General features: G+C 52.6%; 1 protein-coding gene across 9 annotated transcripts in view; it reads right to left on the bottom strand.

Annotated features, from left to right (window-relative positions):
• Positions 1-50: 50 nt before the first annotated feature.
• LIG1 (DNA ligase 1) overlaps positions 51-16,426 on the bottom strand; it is a 38,455-nt gene continuing 22,079 nt past the window's right edge. For all 9 annotated transcript variants that reach the window (XM_072773098.1, XM_072773126.1, XM_072773133.1 and 6 more), the window contains 15 exons: positions 16,011-16,087; positions 15,210-15,301; positions 14,934-15,033; positions 13,878-13,963; positions 13,031-13,146; positions 11,902-11,997; positions 9,796-9,906; positions 8,966-9,037; positions 6,979-7,123; positions 6,754-6,836; positions 5,333-5,485; positions 3,078-3,131; positions 2,388-2,531; positions 412-504; positions 51-317 (listed from right to left, as the gene is read on the bottom strand). In XM_072773098.1, coding sequence (XP_072629199.1) covers positions 237-317; positions 412-504; positions 2,388-2,531; positions 3,078-3,131; positions 5,333-5,485; positions 6,754-6,836; positions 6,979-7,123; positions 8,966-9,037; positions 9,796-9,906; positions 11,902-11,997; positions 13,031-13,146; positions 13,878-13,963; positions 14,934-15,033; positions 15,210-15,301; positions 16,011-16,087 — 1,503 coding nt within the window. In that variant the 3' untranslated portion in view covers positions 51-236. The remainder of the gene's footprint in view (positions 318-411; positions 505-2,387; positions 2,532-3,077; positions 3,132-5,332; positions 5,486-6,753; positions 6,837-6,978; positions 7,124-8,965; positions 9,038-9,795; positions 9,907-11,901; positions 11,998-13,030; positions 13,147-13,877; positions 13,964-14,933; positions 15,034-15,209; positions 15,302-16,010; positions 16,088-16,426) is intronic.

Genomic DNA, 16,426 nt, shown 5'->3' with positions numbered 1-16,426 from the left:
AGCTACTGGAGCTGTCACCCCAGAGCCCAGCATAGACTCCAACACTACAGTGGGTGTTCAATAATTATTTATTTATTGAAAAAAATGATCCAAAAACCCCCTACCCCCAGCTTAAACCATTCCCTCACACACGCACACACACACCTGACACTCAAAACCCACACGACCGCAACACCGGATCTGCTGACCAACAGGACACCCACCCTGTACCACCCAGCCCCTGGGAGGGTAGGAGCCTAGTAGAAATCTGAGTCAGAGTCTAAGTCCGCGCCCTGCTGGTTCTGAATCTGACTCTGCTTCATGTACAGGCAGGCCACCTGAGGAGAGTGGGTGGGGGTGGGCGGTTAGCAGCTCCAGGTCTGCCTCCCACCCCTCATTCCAGAATCCACCACCAAGAAGCTAAGGCCTCACCTGGCCACTGGTGGTGGCCTCCTCTGGCTTCTTGTCTTCACGGACCCGGATAAACCGAGGAAAGCGAAGGGAGATCCCCTTCTCACCATCCACCTGGGGGAGGGGGAGATGATGGAGACCCTCCTGGGGTCTAGCCGACAGGCCACTCAGGGCAGCAGTTCCCCATCCAGGGTCTCCTCCCTGCTCCTGCCCTCCAGTTTCCTGACCCATACAATGGGGCCAAGCAATGGATTATAAAGATTAAATACGATATACAAAAAAACAAAAAATACGATATACAGCCCTATCTTAGGACCATACCTGGAGCATTATAAGTGCTTAAGAAATGCTAGTACCATAGCTGTGGTCTATGCTGTTGTTCTGTTACTATTCTCAGGGCCAAAGGAGCAGGACAGCAGAGGCAGATTGCAGATTTGAGAACCAGATGGCAGGGTTCAAATCCCATCTCCCAACTCAGAAACTGCGTGACCCCGGGCAAGTGACCTCAGCTCCCAGGCTCTACTGCCTCAGCTAGGGAGGCTCAGTGCTTTGTGAGGATGGAAAGGTGCACTCAAGTGCCGTGCCTGTGAGCACAGCACCTACTTCATACAGAAGCTCCATAAACGCTGCTCCTGCCACTTGTCTCCAGGGAACCCTGTCTAATGTGGAGTCTTAGACATTTCAAGACAGAAATTCAATTTAAAAATATGAGTCCTGAAAAAAAATAAAAAAAATAAAATAAAATAAAAATAAAAAAATAAAAAAATAAAAATATGAGTCCTGGGGTACTGGGGAGCTCAGTGGTTGAGCGTCTGCCTTTGGCTCAGGTCATGATCCTGGGGTCCTGGGATCGAGTCCCACATCGGGCTCCCTGCAAGGAGTCTGCTTCTCCCTCTGCCTATGTCTCTGTCCCTCTCTCTGTGTTCCTCAGGAATAAATAAAATTTAAAAAAAATTTTAAATAAAAAATAAATTAAAATATGAGTTCTGGGCGCCTGGGTGGCTCCAGCAGTTGAGTAGCTGACTCTTGGTTTTGGTTCAGGCCATGATCTCAGGGTTGTGAGGCTGAGCCCTGTGCAGGACTCAAGTCTGCTTCTCCCTCTCCCTCTGCCCCTTCTCACTTTATACTCATTCTTTTTCTCTCTAAAATAAATAAATCTTTAAAAAAATGAATATATGAGTTCTGCCTTTAAAGGAAGTCCATTTCTAATCAGAAAAGTGCATGCTACCTAGATTTTGAAAGATTGTAGGAAATCACAAAGAAAACACATTTCTTCTGGAGAAGGCAGAGAGCTGCCCTAGCACCGGCCAAGGGGCAGTGTACCTCCCCGTCTGCTGACCCTTTGGCTGGTGTTGAGGGCTGAACCACTGGTGAGAGTGATCAGCCCAGGGAATTTTATTTTATTTTTTTAAGATTTTATTTATTTATTCATGAGGGGTGGGGGCAGACACAGGCAGAGGGAGAAGCAGGCTCCATGCAGGGAGCCTGATGTGGCACTCGATCTTGGGACTCCAGGATCACACCCTGGGCCTAAGGCAGGTGCTAAACTGCTGAGCCAGCCAGGCATCCCAGCCCAGGGAATTTTAAAATGTGGTAGCATGAAAACAAATTATGGTTCAGAAAGACGAGCCACAGCCCGCATCACTGCTCAGCAGGAAGTGTCCTAAACTGTTACTCAGAGGAACTGTGTTTTCAAAAATCAGTGAAGAGCCAAATGTGAGATTAGGGTATTAAAGGAAACAATTTGTTTACTTTTTGTACCTGGGGAATTTCTTTTTTCTTTTCTTTTTTTTTTAATTGAGACTCTGACCCTGTTATCTGACAGCCAAATAAAAAGCAAGCTCAAGCTTTCCTAGTTACTATCAGCCCGGAGCACAGGTGTCACCCTCACGAGCCCCTGCTCCTCATTTCCCATCTGGAAGGTCGACCCTGGGTCCCTCCTGCTGCCTGGAGCCTGAGGTGTTCCCCTTTCCTCTACCCCTGCCCAGCCTACTCACCAGGCCCCGGGCAGCAGGGTAGATGGGCGACAAGGACAGATCCGCACACTTCACCTCCCACACGGCACTGGGGTCCAGCCAGTGATCGGGGGCCACGGCACCGTCGACCCGGACATAGGAGCGTGGGGTGGGCAGCACCAGGGCCTGCAGAGAACAGCATCGGGGAACAGCAGTGGACATGAAGAAGAGAGAGGGTCTTAGGTCTCAAAGTCAAGGCTGGGGGTTGGGGCGTCAGGGAGGGAGGAGAGAGGGAAGAAAATGGGGAAGGGGATAGATGGCAACATAGACATGTCTTAAGGTAAGAGCTTGGGTGGGGATGAGGGCAATGGTGAAAGGAAGAAATGAGACAGAGACCTGGAGAGAGAGAGAGAGAGAGAGAGAACCAAAGAATGTCACAGAGACAGAAGTACCGGCACACAGGGAAGGGAGTCGTACCCCCAAATACCCGTGACCATGCAACACTCCCAATTACTAGGGGATTCACTCAGGGCCAACTCAGGGACCCCTGCGATAGTGCTCCCCTGAGACGCATCCCCCAGCAGCGGAGGCAGGAGGCAGGCTCCCTGACCCAAGTCCTGGGCACTGTAGCAGCCAGCAGAGCTGAGACTTGAACTCTGGACACGGGGGGCTCTGGAGCCAGCTCCACCACCACAGAGCGTGCCACGAGAGGTGGAGAGGCAGGCTGCTCACCTGGAGCCTCTGGTAGTGCTCCTCCAGTTCCTCGTCACTGAAGCCAGTTCCGAGCTGCGGGGAGGACAGGGAGGGCAGGTCAGAGGTGCAACCAGTGGCTGAGTATTCCCCACTTGCGTCCCCCCCCACCCCGACCCCTGCTCCTTCCACTGAGGACTCAGATTTGTGCATACCAGAGGCCCCCATCCTACCCTGGCCACAGAAACCACAGAGGAAGGGCTGGGCAGAGGGAGGGTTGCTGGGCGCAGACCCCGGGTGGGGTAACACCTCTCCCAGGGGCATCCCCTGGCCCACGTGCTGCCCTGTGCTTGACGTAGAAGCCCTTGCTCTTTCCGCTCCATCCCCCTGGCCCAGGTGTCGCTCCCTTGGGCTCCCCTGAGTCCCACCTACTCTGGAACAGGATGTCCTCTCCAAACTCCACATGCCAGAGATTTTCCTTCACCCACCCAAATCGTCAAGCCTAAAAAAACCTCGCTGCCAGCAAACGTAGTAAGATGCATATCTTCAAACCACGGATATAAACATCAACCGGAAAGCCCTTTCTGAATGGAGAGCCTTAAATATCTTCTCCGGCAGAAGCTGTTTCACAGAAAACCGTTCTGGGTAAATAGTGTAAAATGACCCCGGACCGGTGCCCTATGATCTCTGCGAATTGTTAAGACCATGTCTGTCACGGGTCACCTGGGCTAAGCATCGTGTGCAGTGCTGATTTACTCTCAAGAACACAGCAGGCCACGAGCACAGGGAGCTGGTTCAGGAAACAGAGCACATCTTCCACAAACAACTGTGAAAAATTCTGGGCAACCTCGCTAAAACAGAGGCAGAGGCCAGTAGAGAGGGTCCCCCTAACTTTCGGTTACAGGAGGGATTGTCGCTTACAGAGCCTAAGCCAACATTCGGTGATAGGCTCCAACAGAAGAATCCACCAATAGGAAAGAACCATCCATGACAGGGCCCCCCGGGGAAAGACAAGACTTTGATCTGAGAACGGGACCAACACAGCAACTCAGCCCCTGAGAAACCCTCATCCCTCTGAGCTGCTTTTTTCCCCCAAGACTTTCATTCAAAACAACTCTTCTCACTTCCTCCTTCTTCCCATAAAATACCATTATTTTCCTTTGCAGGAGGAGCCTACGGTTTCGCCAAGGCTTGTATGTCCCAAAATACAATTCTATGCTATTTCTGAACAAACCCATTTTTGCTGGTAAAATAACAGACTATTTTATTTTTAAGTTTAACACATTCGTGCTTCTAAAAGTCCTGAAGATGAGGGCAAACACTCTAACGTTTTTTATCACCATGTTACTTATATGTATCTGACAGTATTTAAAACATGGGATTTAGGGGACACCTGGGTGGCTCAGTGGTTGAGCATCTGCCTTTGGCTCAGGTCGTGATCCCAGGGTCCTGGGATCAAGTCCCATGTTGGGCTCCCTGCATGGAGCCTGTTTCTCCCTCTGCCTGTGTCTCTGCCTCTCTCTGTGTCTCTCATGAAAAAATAAAATCTTAAAAAAACATTATTTATAGGAGAAAAAAATCCCTTATATACAAAGATCACAGCTTTGTAAAAGTATAAATAAGACATTCCCTCAAATTTTATGAGTGGTTACCTCTGGGCACTGGAATAATGGGTAACAGTTTATTCTGTTTCTGTGGCAAAAGCCTCACATTTGTTGGATCACCAATGTGCATAGCTTTAAACAAAAACAAAACCCACTCCATTTCCTAAGCTCCCCTGTGGAGGGAGGTGGGCCGTGGAGCAAAATTCCAACCCATGTCACAGAAGCTGTTCGTTGGCTGAGGCTAATGTAGGGGGCACATCCCTCTGCTTGCGGCCTTCCTCTTTCCTGCTGTTTGGAGCGTGCATGGCTGTGATGGCTGGAGGCCCTGCAGCCACATTATGAAGATGAGGTCAGAAGCACATGACAAAACCCCTGTGCGGGGACAGAAGCCTAGGCCCCTAATGTCATCAGAGAGCCGCCTGCTCCTCTCCAGACTTCTCATTATATGAGAGAAAAATAAATCCCTTTATGTCATCATCTGTAGCAAAACTCAATTCTTAACTGGCACAACTTCTTTACATCTTTTTATAATAGCACATACTTCTATGTAAGGCAAGAGTTACTTATAGGATCAGAAAAAGCAAATAAAAACTAGAAAAAAACTTAATCCTTCATAGGAAGAACACGAGAGCCTCTTGGTTCAGGCACCCCTCCCCCCAAGGTGGAGTCGAATCTACTCCTGCCTCACAGCACCTTGCATATGGCCTGGAGCTCCTCACTCTCCTCGTCGTAGGCAGCCAGTAGGAAGCCCCCATAGCGGCCAGCCCGTTTGCCACGGCCCAGGTAGGCGCCAATCACCACGAGGTCCAGGGTGTCGCCCACACCATCGAGGTAGTCCTTCTTCAGCTAGGGAGGGAAGGCCAGAGGTGAGGGGGCACTGAGACAGACCTCACTGCTGGAGGCTCCTTGATGCTGGAGCAGGGGTCATCGGGGTGAGCCAAAGGAGAGCGCTCTTGTAGAGACCGAGGACCATCACCAGGCTGAGGTGGGATGTGGGAGGAGCTCCTAGACTTCCAGAACAAATAGGAAAGAGACGAGCGAAGGGGAAGGAGCTGGCGAGGCTGAGGGGACAAGTCAGATGGAGACCCTGGGGGTCCCCCTTTCCCTTGGGATAGATGTACATTCCACTTACTCCTTTACATGGAAAACACTTATCACTTGTTCCAGAAAGTGCCAGGCAGGAGTTCAGCCTGGGGTATGTAGCAGGGAAAATGTCCTAAGACAGGAACGCTCATACCCTCCCAGCTGCTGACAGTCTCAGGGGGACAGACCACAGGCCCCTCAAACATACCGGGGAAATCCTTCTGGCTCCACTCCGGCTCATCTCCTGCTGCAGTCCTCTCGCCCCTCTCCAGGCTAGCCTCCTGCCCAAGGGTTCCCAGTCTGCCCAGCACCCTCCCCAACCATCCACCATCCTCAGCCAGCCAGATGTCTCATGCCAAATGACAACCAGACCACAGGACTTCCTGTCTCAAACCTCCATTGGTTTCTCAAAACCCTCAGAGGAAAACCCAGGGTATTTAACGACCCCCAAGGGGCTGTGTCATCCGAGGCCTGCCCTCCACCCTGACCTCGACTCACACCCTAATCACCTTGCTCCCTGCACACACGGAGCTTCATTCCTACCTCAGGGCCCTTGCAATTGTTGCCCCCACCCTTCTCCTAGACACTCTGTCCCAGATCTCCATGTGCCTGACTCTCTCCTGTCATCTGTGCCTCAACGCAAGAGTCAACTCTGGAAAGGCCTTTCCCGATGACCAGAGCACTGCAAGATCCTCACTGGCCCCTGACTTGACTTGCTTTCTCCACAATGCTCATCGCCCCCAATGTCATCTCATTTATGTCCTGACTGACTCCCTCCCTTCCCATCGGCCCCACCCAACAGAGAGGGGCTATGAACTTAGAATAGAAACCTCATCTAACTTCCATGGCACTCAGGCCGGGGCAGTTCTAACTGATTCTTGGTGAGTCCAGCAGCAAGGATTTGTGGAGGGGTGGTCTGTGGCTGGCTGGACAGGGAGGCATCAGGGACCGAGAAAAGGCTCCCACACTTAAACAGGGTGGAGTGAGGACTGGGAACCAGATGGAAAGATGGCCAGATTTGGGAAGGGCACCTTGAGCCAGTTGTGGGATCTCTTGGCGATCTCATAGGTGGCATCAACGTCCAGAGTTTTCACCATCAGCCCCTCACAGGAGTCTGAGGGAGACATAAAGAGTGACCTCTGTGAAGCCCAGCTCATGACAGCCAGCCAGCCGGAGCCAGCAGCTTCAAGTGAAATCACTCGGGGCGGGGCAGCCAAGAGGGAGTACACATGGCAGCTTGCCCCAGGCCCCCATACCTTTCACAGACTGCTCTAAGAACTCGGCAATTTGGTCCGTGTCCTTGGTGTCCAGGGAGGTGGCGAACACAAACTCGCCCTCCGTCTCCACAAAGTTCTCCCGGAGCAGCTGCCGGCGTCGGGAAAGAGGCTCACGTACCAGGGACTGCATAGGGCAGGAAAAGAGAGAGGGTGTCACTGTGGAGGTAAAGAGAAGCCTGGGCTCCCACGAGATAGGAAGGCCCCCGACAGGGATGAACCAGGCCCACACGAGGATTTTGAGAACTTCGAGGACCCATTTCAAGGGAAAGTCAAAGGCAGCAAGGGGAGGGGCACCGGGGTGGCTTAGTTGGTTCAGTGTCGACTCAGATCATGAGCTCAGGGTCCTGGGATCAAGCTCCACATGGGGCTCCCTGCTCAGCAGAGTGCCTGCTTTCTCTTTCTCCCCATGCTTGTACCCTCTTTCTGTCTCAAATAAATAAATAAAATCTTAAAAAAAAAAAAAAGGGCAGCTAGGGGGCTGGAGACCGGTCAGTCCTGTGACCTCAGGTGCATAAGACAGGGCCACAGTCCTTATGGAGCTGGAATGGACTCGTTATTGTGGCTACAGTTCCATTTACAACACGGGTTGAATAAAGGTGAAAGGCGCCGATGACCACACGGATAGGAGATAAACGTGTTTCTGAGAGGATGCTTTCCACTTTAATCCAGGGGTCAGCAACCTTGTTGCACGAAGAACCAGAGTCAATACTCTGAGCTCTGTGGGCTACTGGGGCTTTGTGACAACCGCTCAGCTGTGGGCTGTAGGGCAGAAGTGTATGGGCATGCGGCTGCGTTCCAATAAAGCCTCCCTTACAGATGAGAAAGGCCGAGACAGATTCGGCCTGCAGGCCCTGCTCTACTGAGCCCCGAGTTAGAGCAAATCTATTCGTGGGAAAGTGCTGCTTGCCTTATACTATGAAACAGACTTACCCACCTTCCGGAAGTTAATCTACTCTCTGCGATCTTATTAGCTTTGATTGAATTAACCACACCCTTTCACTTCCATCCATGCTCCTGATGGGCAGGCACAGCCCATTAGAAATCACCCTGATTTCATTAGTCAAGTGCAAGCGGTGGCCATTCAGCTGCCAGATCGTTAAAGGTTAGTTATCTAAGATGATGGCGGTGTTGGCAACTCATTCTAGAGGATAAACACTCGTATGTACCAGCCACTGTGCTCATGCCCAGGTCCCATCGCTTCATCTGCCCCATAACAAGTACAGCGGGTGCTACTGTCAGCTCTTTATCATGGACAAGGAAACTTGAGACTCTGAGAGGCTGTCACTTATCTGCGGCCACACAACCAGGAAGGGAGAGCTGGGATATCAAAGCAGGTGGCCTGGCTCCAGATCCTTAACCCATGCCCTGGAGCAGCAGTTCTCAAACTTTGCAGTCTCAGGACCCCCTCCCACCCGTGAAATCTGCTGAGGACTCACTCCAGAGAGCTTCTATGTACGTGGCTTACATCTCTGGATATTTACCATAGTAGTGACGTAGTATTAGCTATCATATCACATGTTAACATTTGCTATGTTAGAACTGAGAAATCTTGACGTTTATCAATTCATTTAAAAATAATAACTCCAACACATTAACCCAATAATATGTCATTTATGAAAGAAATGTGCCTATGTTAGAAAAAGTGAGAAGAGGGGGCATTACTTTATACTTTTACAGATTCTATAATGTCTGGCTTTAATGGAGCTGGACGCTCACATGTGTGTCTGCATTCAGACAGCGGCAATGTGTTGCTCTGGCTGCCATACAGGAAGAGAATCTGCCTCATATGGCTGCGGAGCTGGGAAGGGCAGGCAGGACCTCACAGACTTCCCCGAGAGTGTCCTGGAGACCCTCCGGGGTCCCTGAGAATCACTGCCCAGTGTGGCCACTCAGAAGGTCGGCTCCTAAGCTCATACACAGCCCCCACCTCCCCCCGGCTACCCCCAGACATGCAGCCAGAACTCACCTCTCCATTGAGGTAAATGAGGTCGAAGGCATATAGACACACCTGCACCTGGATCTCTGCTGCATCCACCTCCTGGGTTGGGGCAGAACGGGGAGCAGGGGTGGGGAATGATGACAGGGGCACGGTCGGTTTGCCTCCCGTCATGCCCCAGGCAGACACCTGTCACTACCACTCTCCCCTTCTCTCCAGGCAATAGTCCACACACCCGTGAGAGTGACAATGCTACTGGCTCCTGGGTCTGCAACCTGATGGCTCTCAGCTAATCCCAACAAACTCAATCCCTTTGTCAAATATTTGCTCTCCCAACCTCCCTTGCAGCTAATGGCCAATGAAGGTAAAGAAGTTTGGTGGGGCACAGGTTGTGGGGGGGGTGGGGATCCTGGCACAGATCTTTCATAATAAAACAGAGACAGGGGCAGCCCTGGTGGCTCAGCGGTTTAGCGCTGCCTTCAGCCCAGGGCATGATCTTGGGAGACCCGGGATTGAGTCCCATGTCGGGCTCCCTGCATGGAGCCTGTTTCTCCCTCTGCCTGTGTCTCTGCCTCTCATGAATGAATTAATAAAATAATTAAAATAAAATAAAATAAAATAAAATAAAATAAAATAAAATAAAATAAAATAAAAAAACAGAGATAGGAGAAAGGCTCTTTCCTCCTTTGTACTTGGTATGCTGGGATGAGAATGCAATGGCTGGAGCTGTGGCAGCCACATTGTAAGGCAGCAAGAACCATATCCCGAGGAACACTCTGTCCTTCTGGGGTGGGGCAGGGCTAGGAGGAAGAGGAGAAACTGTGTGACCACGGCAGGTAGTGGAGGGAGACTGAGACTACCTTGCGTTTGCGGGTGGTGAGCACTTGGAATGGCTGGATCTGCTTCTTTTCTCGGTCCCATGCCACAGCTTCTGTGTCCAGAATGAAAGACGTGACTGACGGGAGTTTAATCTGAAAAGTGAAGGAGACCCAGGGCTGCTGAGAGGTAGGGGATGAGGCCCAGAGAAACAGGTCCTTTTCCTTCTACAGCTCTTCCTTCTCAAGATTCACAAAAAAACTGATGTCAATTCAAAGATGTACATGTGTACACAGACCCTCTTCTCATTCCCTGTAAGTGGGGGGAAATGAACTTTTCTGAGACTTACTACTTGGTCCCATAAGCTGGAAACCCAGTGACCTTTGTCAGTTCCCCGTGAACTTGTCCACTTCCCCTCTGAAATCTCTAAGTCACCTACAGAATACCACCTCATTGAGCCCAGTCCAGCCCACGTCACATCATCCTAGCAGTCCACTCTATTCCTGTATGGCCTCCACATATAAACTACTCTCCTCACAGCAGTTAGGGTGCCCTCAGCAAACCTCAAATCTGATCAGTGCATCCCTGCTAAAAGCCATACCTGGCTTCCCAAAGCTGTGGGGGCTCTCCTCAGTCGGCCCCTGGCCCACCCTCACCTCACCTGGTCCCCTCAGACTCTGCACCCCAGTACGCTACCCTGTTTTGTGAATGGGCTATGCCCCTCCAACCACAGAGCCTTTGCACTTCCTAATCACTCTAGAACATCTGTCATTATCCTTCACCTCCATTGGGAGGACTTCTTTTCCCTCAAAGGAATGCTACTGCACAACTCTAGGTGGCACCATTCATTCTATATCCTGGGGCAATATGTGGTAGTGGTTTGCCTTGCTGACACCGGGCCTAGGTCAAATCTCTTACAGATACAGAGGCTCACAGAATGGTGGTCTTTCCTTCAGAGCCCCCGTGTCCCTGTATAACTAGAGAGCCAGCAGTGGGACGCTCCGATGAAGATCTGCTGGCCCTGCCAGGCCTGAGCTGGGTGTAGCCTGTCCATGCTATGTCCCCAGCCTTCTGTGCAGGGCTCAGCACAGAGCAGGTGCCCAGTAAATATGCGCTAAATGAATAAACAAAAGTGGACAGAGGCAAAAGACCCCAAACTGTAGGATACCGCTCACAAGAAGCCCTGGAATAGGCCACACCACTTGTAGAGACAAAACGGTGTATCGATGCTCATTGCCTCTGGGAGCTTATGGGGAGGGGGGGGGTACCGCTTGGCATGGGACACAAGGGAACAATTTAGGTGATACATCAAAATGTTTTGTTTACACAAGTGTATATAAACTTACCAAAACTCACCAAACCATGTACACTAAAATCAGAACTCTACAGAGAAATTACATCTAGTAAAACTTATTGGAAACGCTAGCACCTGGCAGCTAACAAGAGCTCAGCTAATGCCTATGCTCTGGGAAAGCTCAGCTAATGCTAATGCTGCTCTGGGAAAGTGCCAACTTCCTAATTAACTAGGATCAGGCAAGAAGGGCTGTTTGACCAAGGGCTCCCAGAGCAGGCCCAAGACGCCCAAGAGCAAAGAAGCCGTCCCTATTCCAATGGCAGAGCTGATCTGCAGGCTGGCTCCCTGCACCTACGTCCCCACTGCCTCTCCTTGTCAGTGTGACATTCTGGCTTTTTCAGCCTCTGCTGCGCCATGGGGCCCAAGGCTGGATGGTGACCCCAAACCAGAGTCGGCCCAGGGTGGTGGGAGGTACCTGGATGGTAGGAAGCCAAAACCCCCTTGACTGTCTTTCCATGTGAATGGTGGCACCTATCTGGGGATGATCAGGGGACAAGTGTTGGGATGAAAAGCCGACCAGTCAAGGACAACAGAGGACAGAGACAGAAATAAATGGCTTCTGGAGAACTTGGGTGCACAGCTGAGCCAGGGTAGCCTACCCAGATTCCCTTGAGAAAAAAAAAGGGCATCTGCTCAAGCCTCTGGGAGATGGGTGTTGCATTATCTGCAGCCAAACGCACTCCAATCTCCTTCTGACAACCCTGCTGTGCCCAGCTGGCCTGGACAGGCCGCAGTTCTCTGCCCCATAACTGCAGCCTCCCCTACCCACCCCCCACCAGGGGAAGCAGACACCTACCTTGGGAATGCGGCTGATGATGTCTGGGTACTTTCCGGTATTGTCTTCCTGATTCCTGCTGAAGATCTTCACCTCCCCACCTTCCAGAACGTGGATCTGCAGCAGAGAGAGCAGAGAGGGACTCAGAACCCAGCCCACCCCCACTGGTCCCTCCTTTCTCTTCTGACCCCACTTTCACCGGCAGAAGATTCCAGAAGGTCTGGAGAAGGAACTGGTGCAGAGACCTGAGTAAATCACCTCCTCCATCCATGCAGCACCTCTCCCCAGTCTGTGGAAGCCCCTGCCATCACCTTCCTCATCCTCCCTTTCACCACCACCTCCTGCCCCCACCTTGGATGCTCAAGTGTCTCGCTCTGTCTAAGCGGATTTACCTGGATGTTAAGCTGTAAAAAGCATTCTGATTTCATTGTTAATTTATTTTAATATAGTCTGGTCACAGCCCTTAAGCAGAATGGACAAATATGCCACCTTACACGTATGTCATCCCAACAGTTGAGTATGTGTTGGATATGGCATATAGGACTTAAAAAATACATGAAAACATACATATTTAAAACCGCTGTTACTACCATAAATTCTTTTATTTTTTCTCAGCATTATATTTTGAAGATCCTTCTATGATACTAAATCTCCTGCTTTTAACTGCTTCAAACCACCAAAGTGTGGACATCCACTACACTTGCTCCTCCATCCCAGTGATGAACATAACAGTCCCAACTCCCCACCAGGATAGCAGAGCCACAAAGGAGCATCCCTACAGACCCAACCAAGGATGTCCTTGGCACCAGGGTGTGGGACACACACTTACATAATCTCACTGAAGATTACGTAGGTGCTTCCCATAACGGCTGTTACAGTGAACACCCCGCCAGAAGGGCACAGGCAAAGTGAACTCCCACTGCCTTGGGTCAGGAATTTCGATAATTTCATCAAATAAAACTGATTTTCAGGTAACTTAGGTGAGCTATGTTAATGTTGTCATTAAACGAAGTTGGATATTAAACCCAGACACATAAGGTCAGACGAGCAGTCTATGACAGGAGGTGCTTTGAGTTTGGGTCTGCCCCACCCCAGGGCCCTGCTCTCTGGCACATGCTCTTCTGCTGAAGGGATGTGTCCACCTTCATACCTGTGCCCTCTGCCCATCGTATTTGTACTCGCAGGTGAAAGCTGCCTCTTCAAAACGTTTTAGGACCTCGCTGACACCCCGGGTGGGGTGCGCCAGCATTGGTTTCAGTGGAACCCCTGGGGGGGGGGGGAGGAGCGAGAATTAGGGTAAACTGAGGTAGACACCATTAACACATCAGAGAGGGAATATGGCAGTTAGCTGTGCCCCAAGACCCATTCTCCTTTCTGCGTAAGAAGAGAACATGCCCTCCCGGATCAGGAGGGCAGCTTGCCTGCTCCCAGCCTCCCTTGCAGCTAGGTAAGGCCACACAATGAAGATGCATGGGTAGGGGTATGCACAAAGTCTGGTCACACCCTTCTCCCTCTCTCTCTTGTGATCTAGAAACGTAAGCCACCTCTGGTCATGCACATTAAGGTGAAAACCTCAGGAGGATAGAACAACAGGACAGAGGAACCTGAGTCCCCCACAGTGTGTGTGTGGGAGGGTGTCCCTGGAGCCCAGTCATGTATCTTGCCTGATAACCTGCCTTCCTCTGGACTCTTATGAGCCAGAGGAAGACTCTGCCTGCCTCAACACACTGCCTTTTGGGGTATCTCTATCACAGCATTCACCCCCACCCTACCTAATATAGACAGAGACTTGAAACAGAAAAGGGATGGGTTTCAGCACAGGGAACAGAACCCAAATGTGGTGGCAAGAGGAGGAATCTGCAGGTTCTTAGAAGGATGAAAGAAGCTAAGGCCAGGAGGAGGGAATGGAGCTTACAGGAGGGCTGAGCTCCAGCTCTGTGGCCCCAGACCCAATCCTGCCCAGGGTGGGGCTGGAGTCACCCCTAAGGGGCTTGTACCTGGGCTCAACCTGCAGTGCTCAGGGAGGTGCTCCAGGCCATGCTCCAGCAGTACAGGGATGATCCGGTCCAGGTCGGGCACCTCGCTGGCGTGGGGGCAAGAATAAACTTGCAGGTGTCTTTCCAGAACTCTGGCAGCCTGGAAACCCTATGCTCTGGTTGCAGATGTGCCTCTGTCACTGTCACCTTGTCCTCAGGTCTGCTCCTGACTCCTCTGCCCCTTCACCCCCCAAGAGTCTGGCTACCTCTGTCACGATCTCCCCCTCAGTGCCACTGTCTTTCTTGGTCTGGGCCTGCCATCACCCCTGCCTGTCATCACGAGGCCAGTGGCCCTTTACCTGACCTACACATTTAAACCACTCAGGGATAGATAAAGGACTTTCTCCAAGGCCAGGTCTCACCTCTCGAGATTCTGACTTAGCTGGCTAGGAGTGGATCAGGAAGCAACAGTTTGTAGATCCTCCCCGTGGGCAGAGTGGAGATGATGTCCTGGCTCAGGGGTCTGAGGGTTCTCCCCTGCCACGTGCCCGAGTGGGCGCCCCAAGGATCTTGGCAGAAATGTTCGTGGGCCCTCCAGCCACTGACACTCTCTCTGGGCAGTCACCACCTTGCTACGGCCAGCCCTGGGTGGGCTGCTGGCCAGGTCCCCCCACACGGTCCTCTCTACAGCCCTCGCTATCACCCCATGGATGACTTGACCCGTCACTCTGGTCAGTCACCAGCCCTGCTCTGCTTCTCTTAGGGCCTTTGTGCATGCGTGGTCCTCCTGGAACTCCCAGGTGTCCAGGAGAGCTACAAGCTGCTCTCACCTGAGGCCCGCATCTCTTCACTGCTCACTGTCCCCGATCCTTTGCTGTTCCCCACCTTCATAATTGCTGTCCCCCACCTCGTGTCCAGCACTAATCTTGTCTGGATTTCCACCCTGTTCTGTCACTAGTGCCTACCAGCCGCTGGCACCTCCCACATCACCAGTAACCCTCAGCACTGAGCCCACCGCCCCTCAGGGTCTCCCGCCCCTCCCAGTCCGTTCACCCTGCCCATGGCCCTGGATCTCACCAGAACGTCTGCTTCAGGATCATGCCTTGCTCCTCCAGCCACGTCTTTCGGGCTTCTGCTGTCCGGCCCTTCCCAGCATCCACAACGGCCGGGGGGAATTCTAGGACCAGACCCACCAGCAGAGGCTTTGGGATGGGCCTGAACCCTCGGTGACCCCGGGGGCACAGAGGGTGGCGTGTTGGAAACAAGGCTGCCAGGGAAGGACCCTGGAGAGGAGCGGGGGCGTGGACTTCAGGAAAGGAGGGCAGGTGGGTTAACTCTAGTGCAGGGCCTCACCTTGGCCTGGGGGCGTGAGGCTCACGGCCTGGGCGAGGGCGGCCAGCACCGACTGCTCTGCCAGCCCGAGGCGCAGCCGTCCACTCAGGGCCCTGGGGAGACAGCAGGCGAGGTGGCACGGGCTTGTCACCACCCTTCCATCTTGCCCTCTACCCTCTGCCCCAGCCTCCTCCCATCTCCCCCACCTTCACTCTCAAAACCAGAACAACTGTTGGGCCTGGAAGACACCTGAGGAATCACATGGCCCCACTGAACAGATGAGGAAACTGAGGCCAGGCCCTAAGAGCCATGGCCGCTGGCCTTCCCTGGGGCAGAAGTGGGTGCCTGGCGAAGTCTTTGCTTTTCATCTCAGCTGCCCTCTGGGGAAGCAGTGAGGCTCGGAGACAGCGAGCCAGGGGAGTGGACCGGGCAGCGGGACACAGCCTCCCCAGAGGGGCCAGAGAGTGTGCCATCTCCCCTTCAGGAGACCCGGCTGAGGGTAATGGGGCCTGGCAGCGCCAGGCTACCACACGCAGTACCGGGCGCCTGAGAAACACTCCATGGTGGGAGCTGCCCATGACCGTTTTCACCCTCACGGCAACTGTGTGGCTCCCGTCTGCTCGGCTCTCACGGAGGCCAAGGTGGACGTCACTAATCCATCAGGGCACCTCTTACCCACGAGCCCCAGGACACAGGAGACGAGCTGCCTGGGAAAAGGACCCAGTACTCCCATTCCCCCTGCTGAGGGCACCAGCGGGAATCCCACTGCCCATCCGTCCCTCCCTCCCGTCACCTCTCCCAGTCTCCCAGACCCACGCCTACCTGGCAATGAATCGGGCTTCTGAGTGGCGGCAGGCGACGAAGAGGCCTTTGATGACATCTATCTTCTTGGCTGTGGACTGAAGGGAGGGTCAAGCAGTTGGTACCTGGGGCGAAGGAAGGGGAGCACACCTCCTCCGGGCTGGCCCCCTGGAATGCCTGCCCCTGCTGTCAGCCCATTCCCACTTCTCCGCCAGCTGCAGCCTGCCTCCCTCCCTCCCCCTATCCAGCAAGTATTTACTGTCCCGTGTCCTGTCATGAGGTAGCAGCAGAGCAGGTGCTGGAATCTCAAGAGGAGATGCCCCTGCACCATTCTGCAAGCAGGAAGAAGAAAGCTCTGCACCCCACCAACAGGCCTAAAGCCTCCCAACCCCAAAGAGTGAGATCAGAAGTTCCCCTTGCTACATGCATGGCTCCAG

The sequence above is a fragment of the Canis lupus genome, chromosome 1, assembly GCF_048164855.1.
Source record: "Canis lupus baileyi chromosome 1, mCanLup2.hap1, whole genome shotgun sequence".
Classification (NCBI taxonomy): Eukaryota; Metazoa; Chordata; class Mammalia; order Carnivora; family Canidae; genus Canis; species Canis lupus.
The sequence above is the reverse complement of the archived record's forward strand: the minus strand, read 5'-3'. Positions and strand labels throughout refer to the sequence as shown.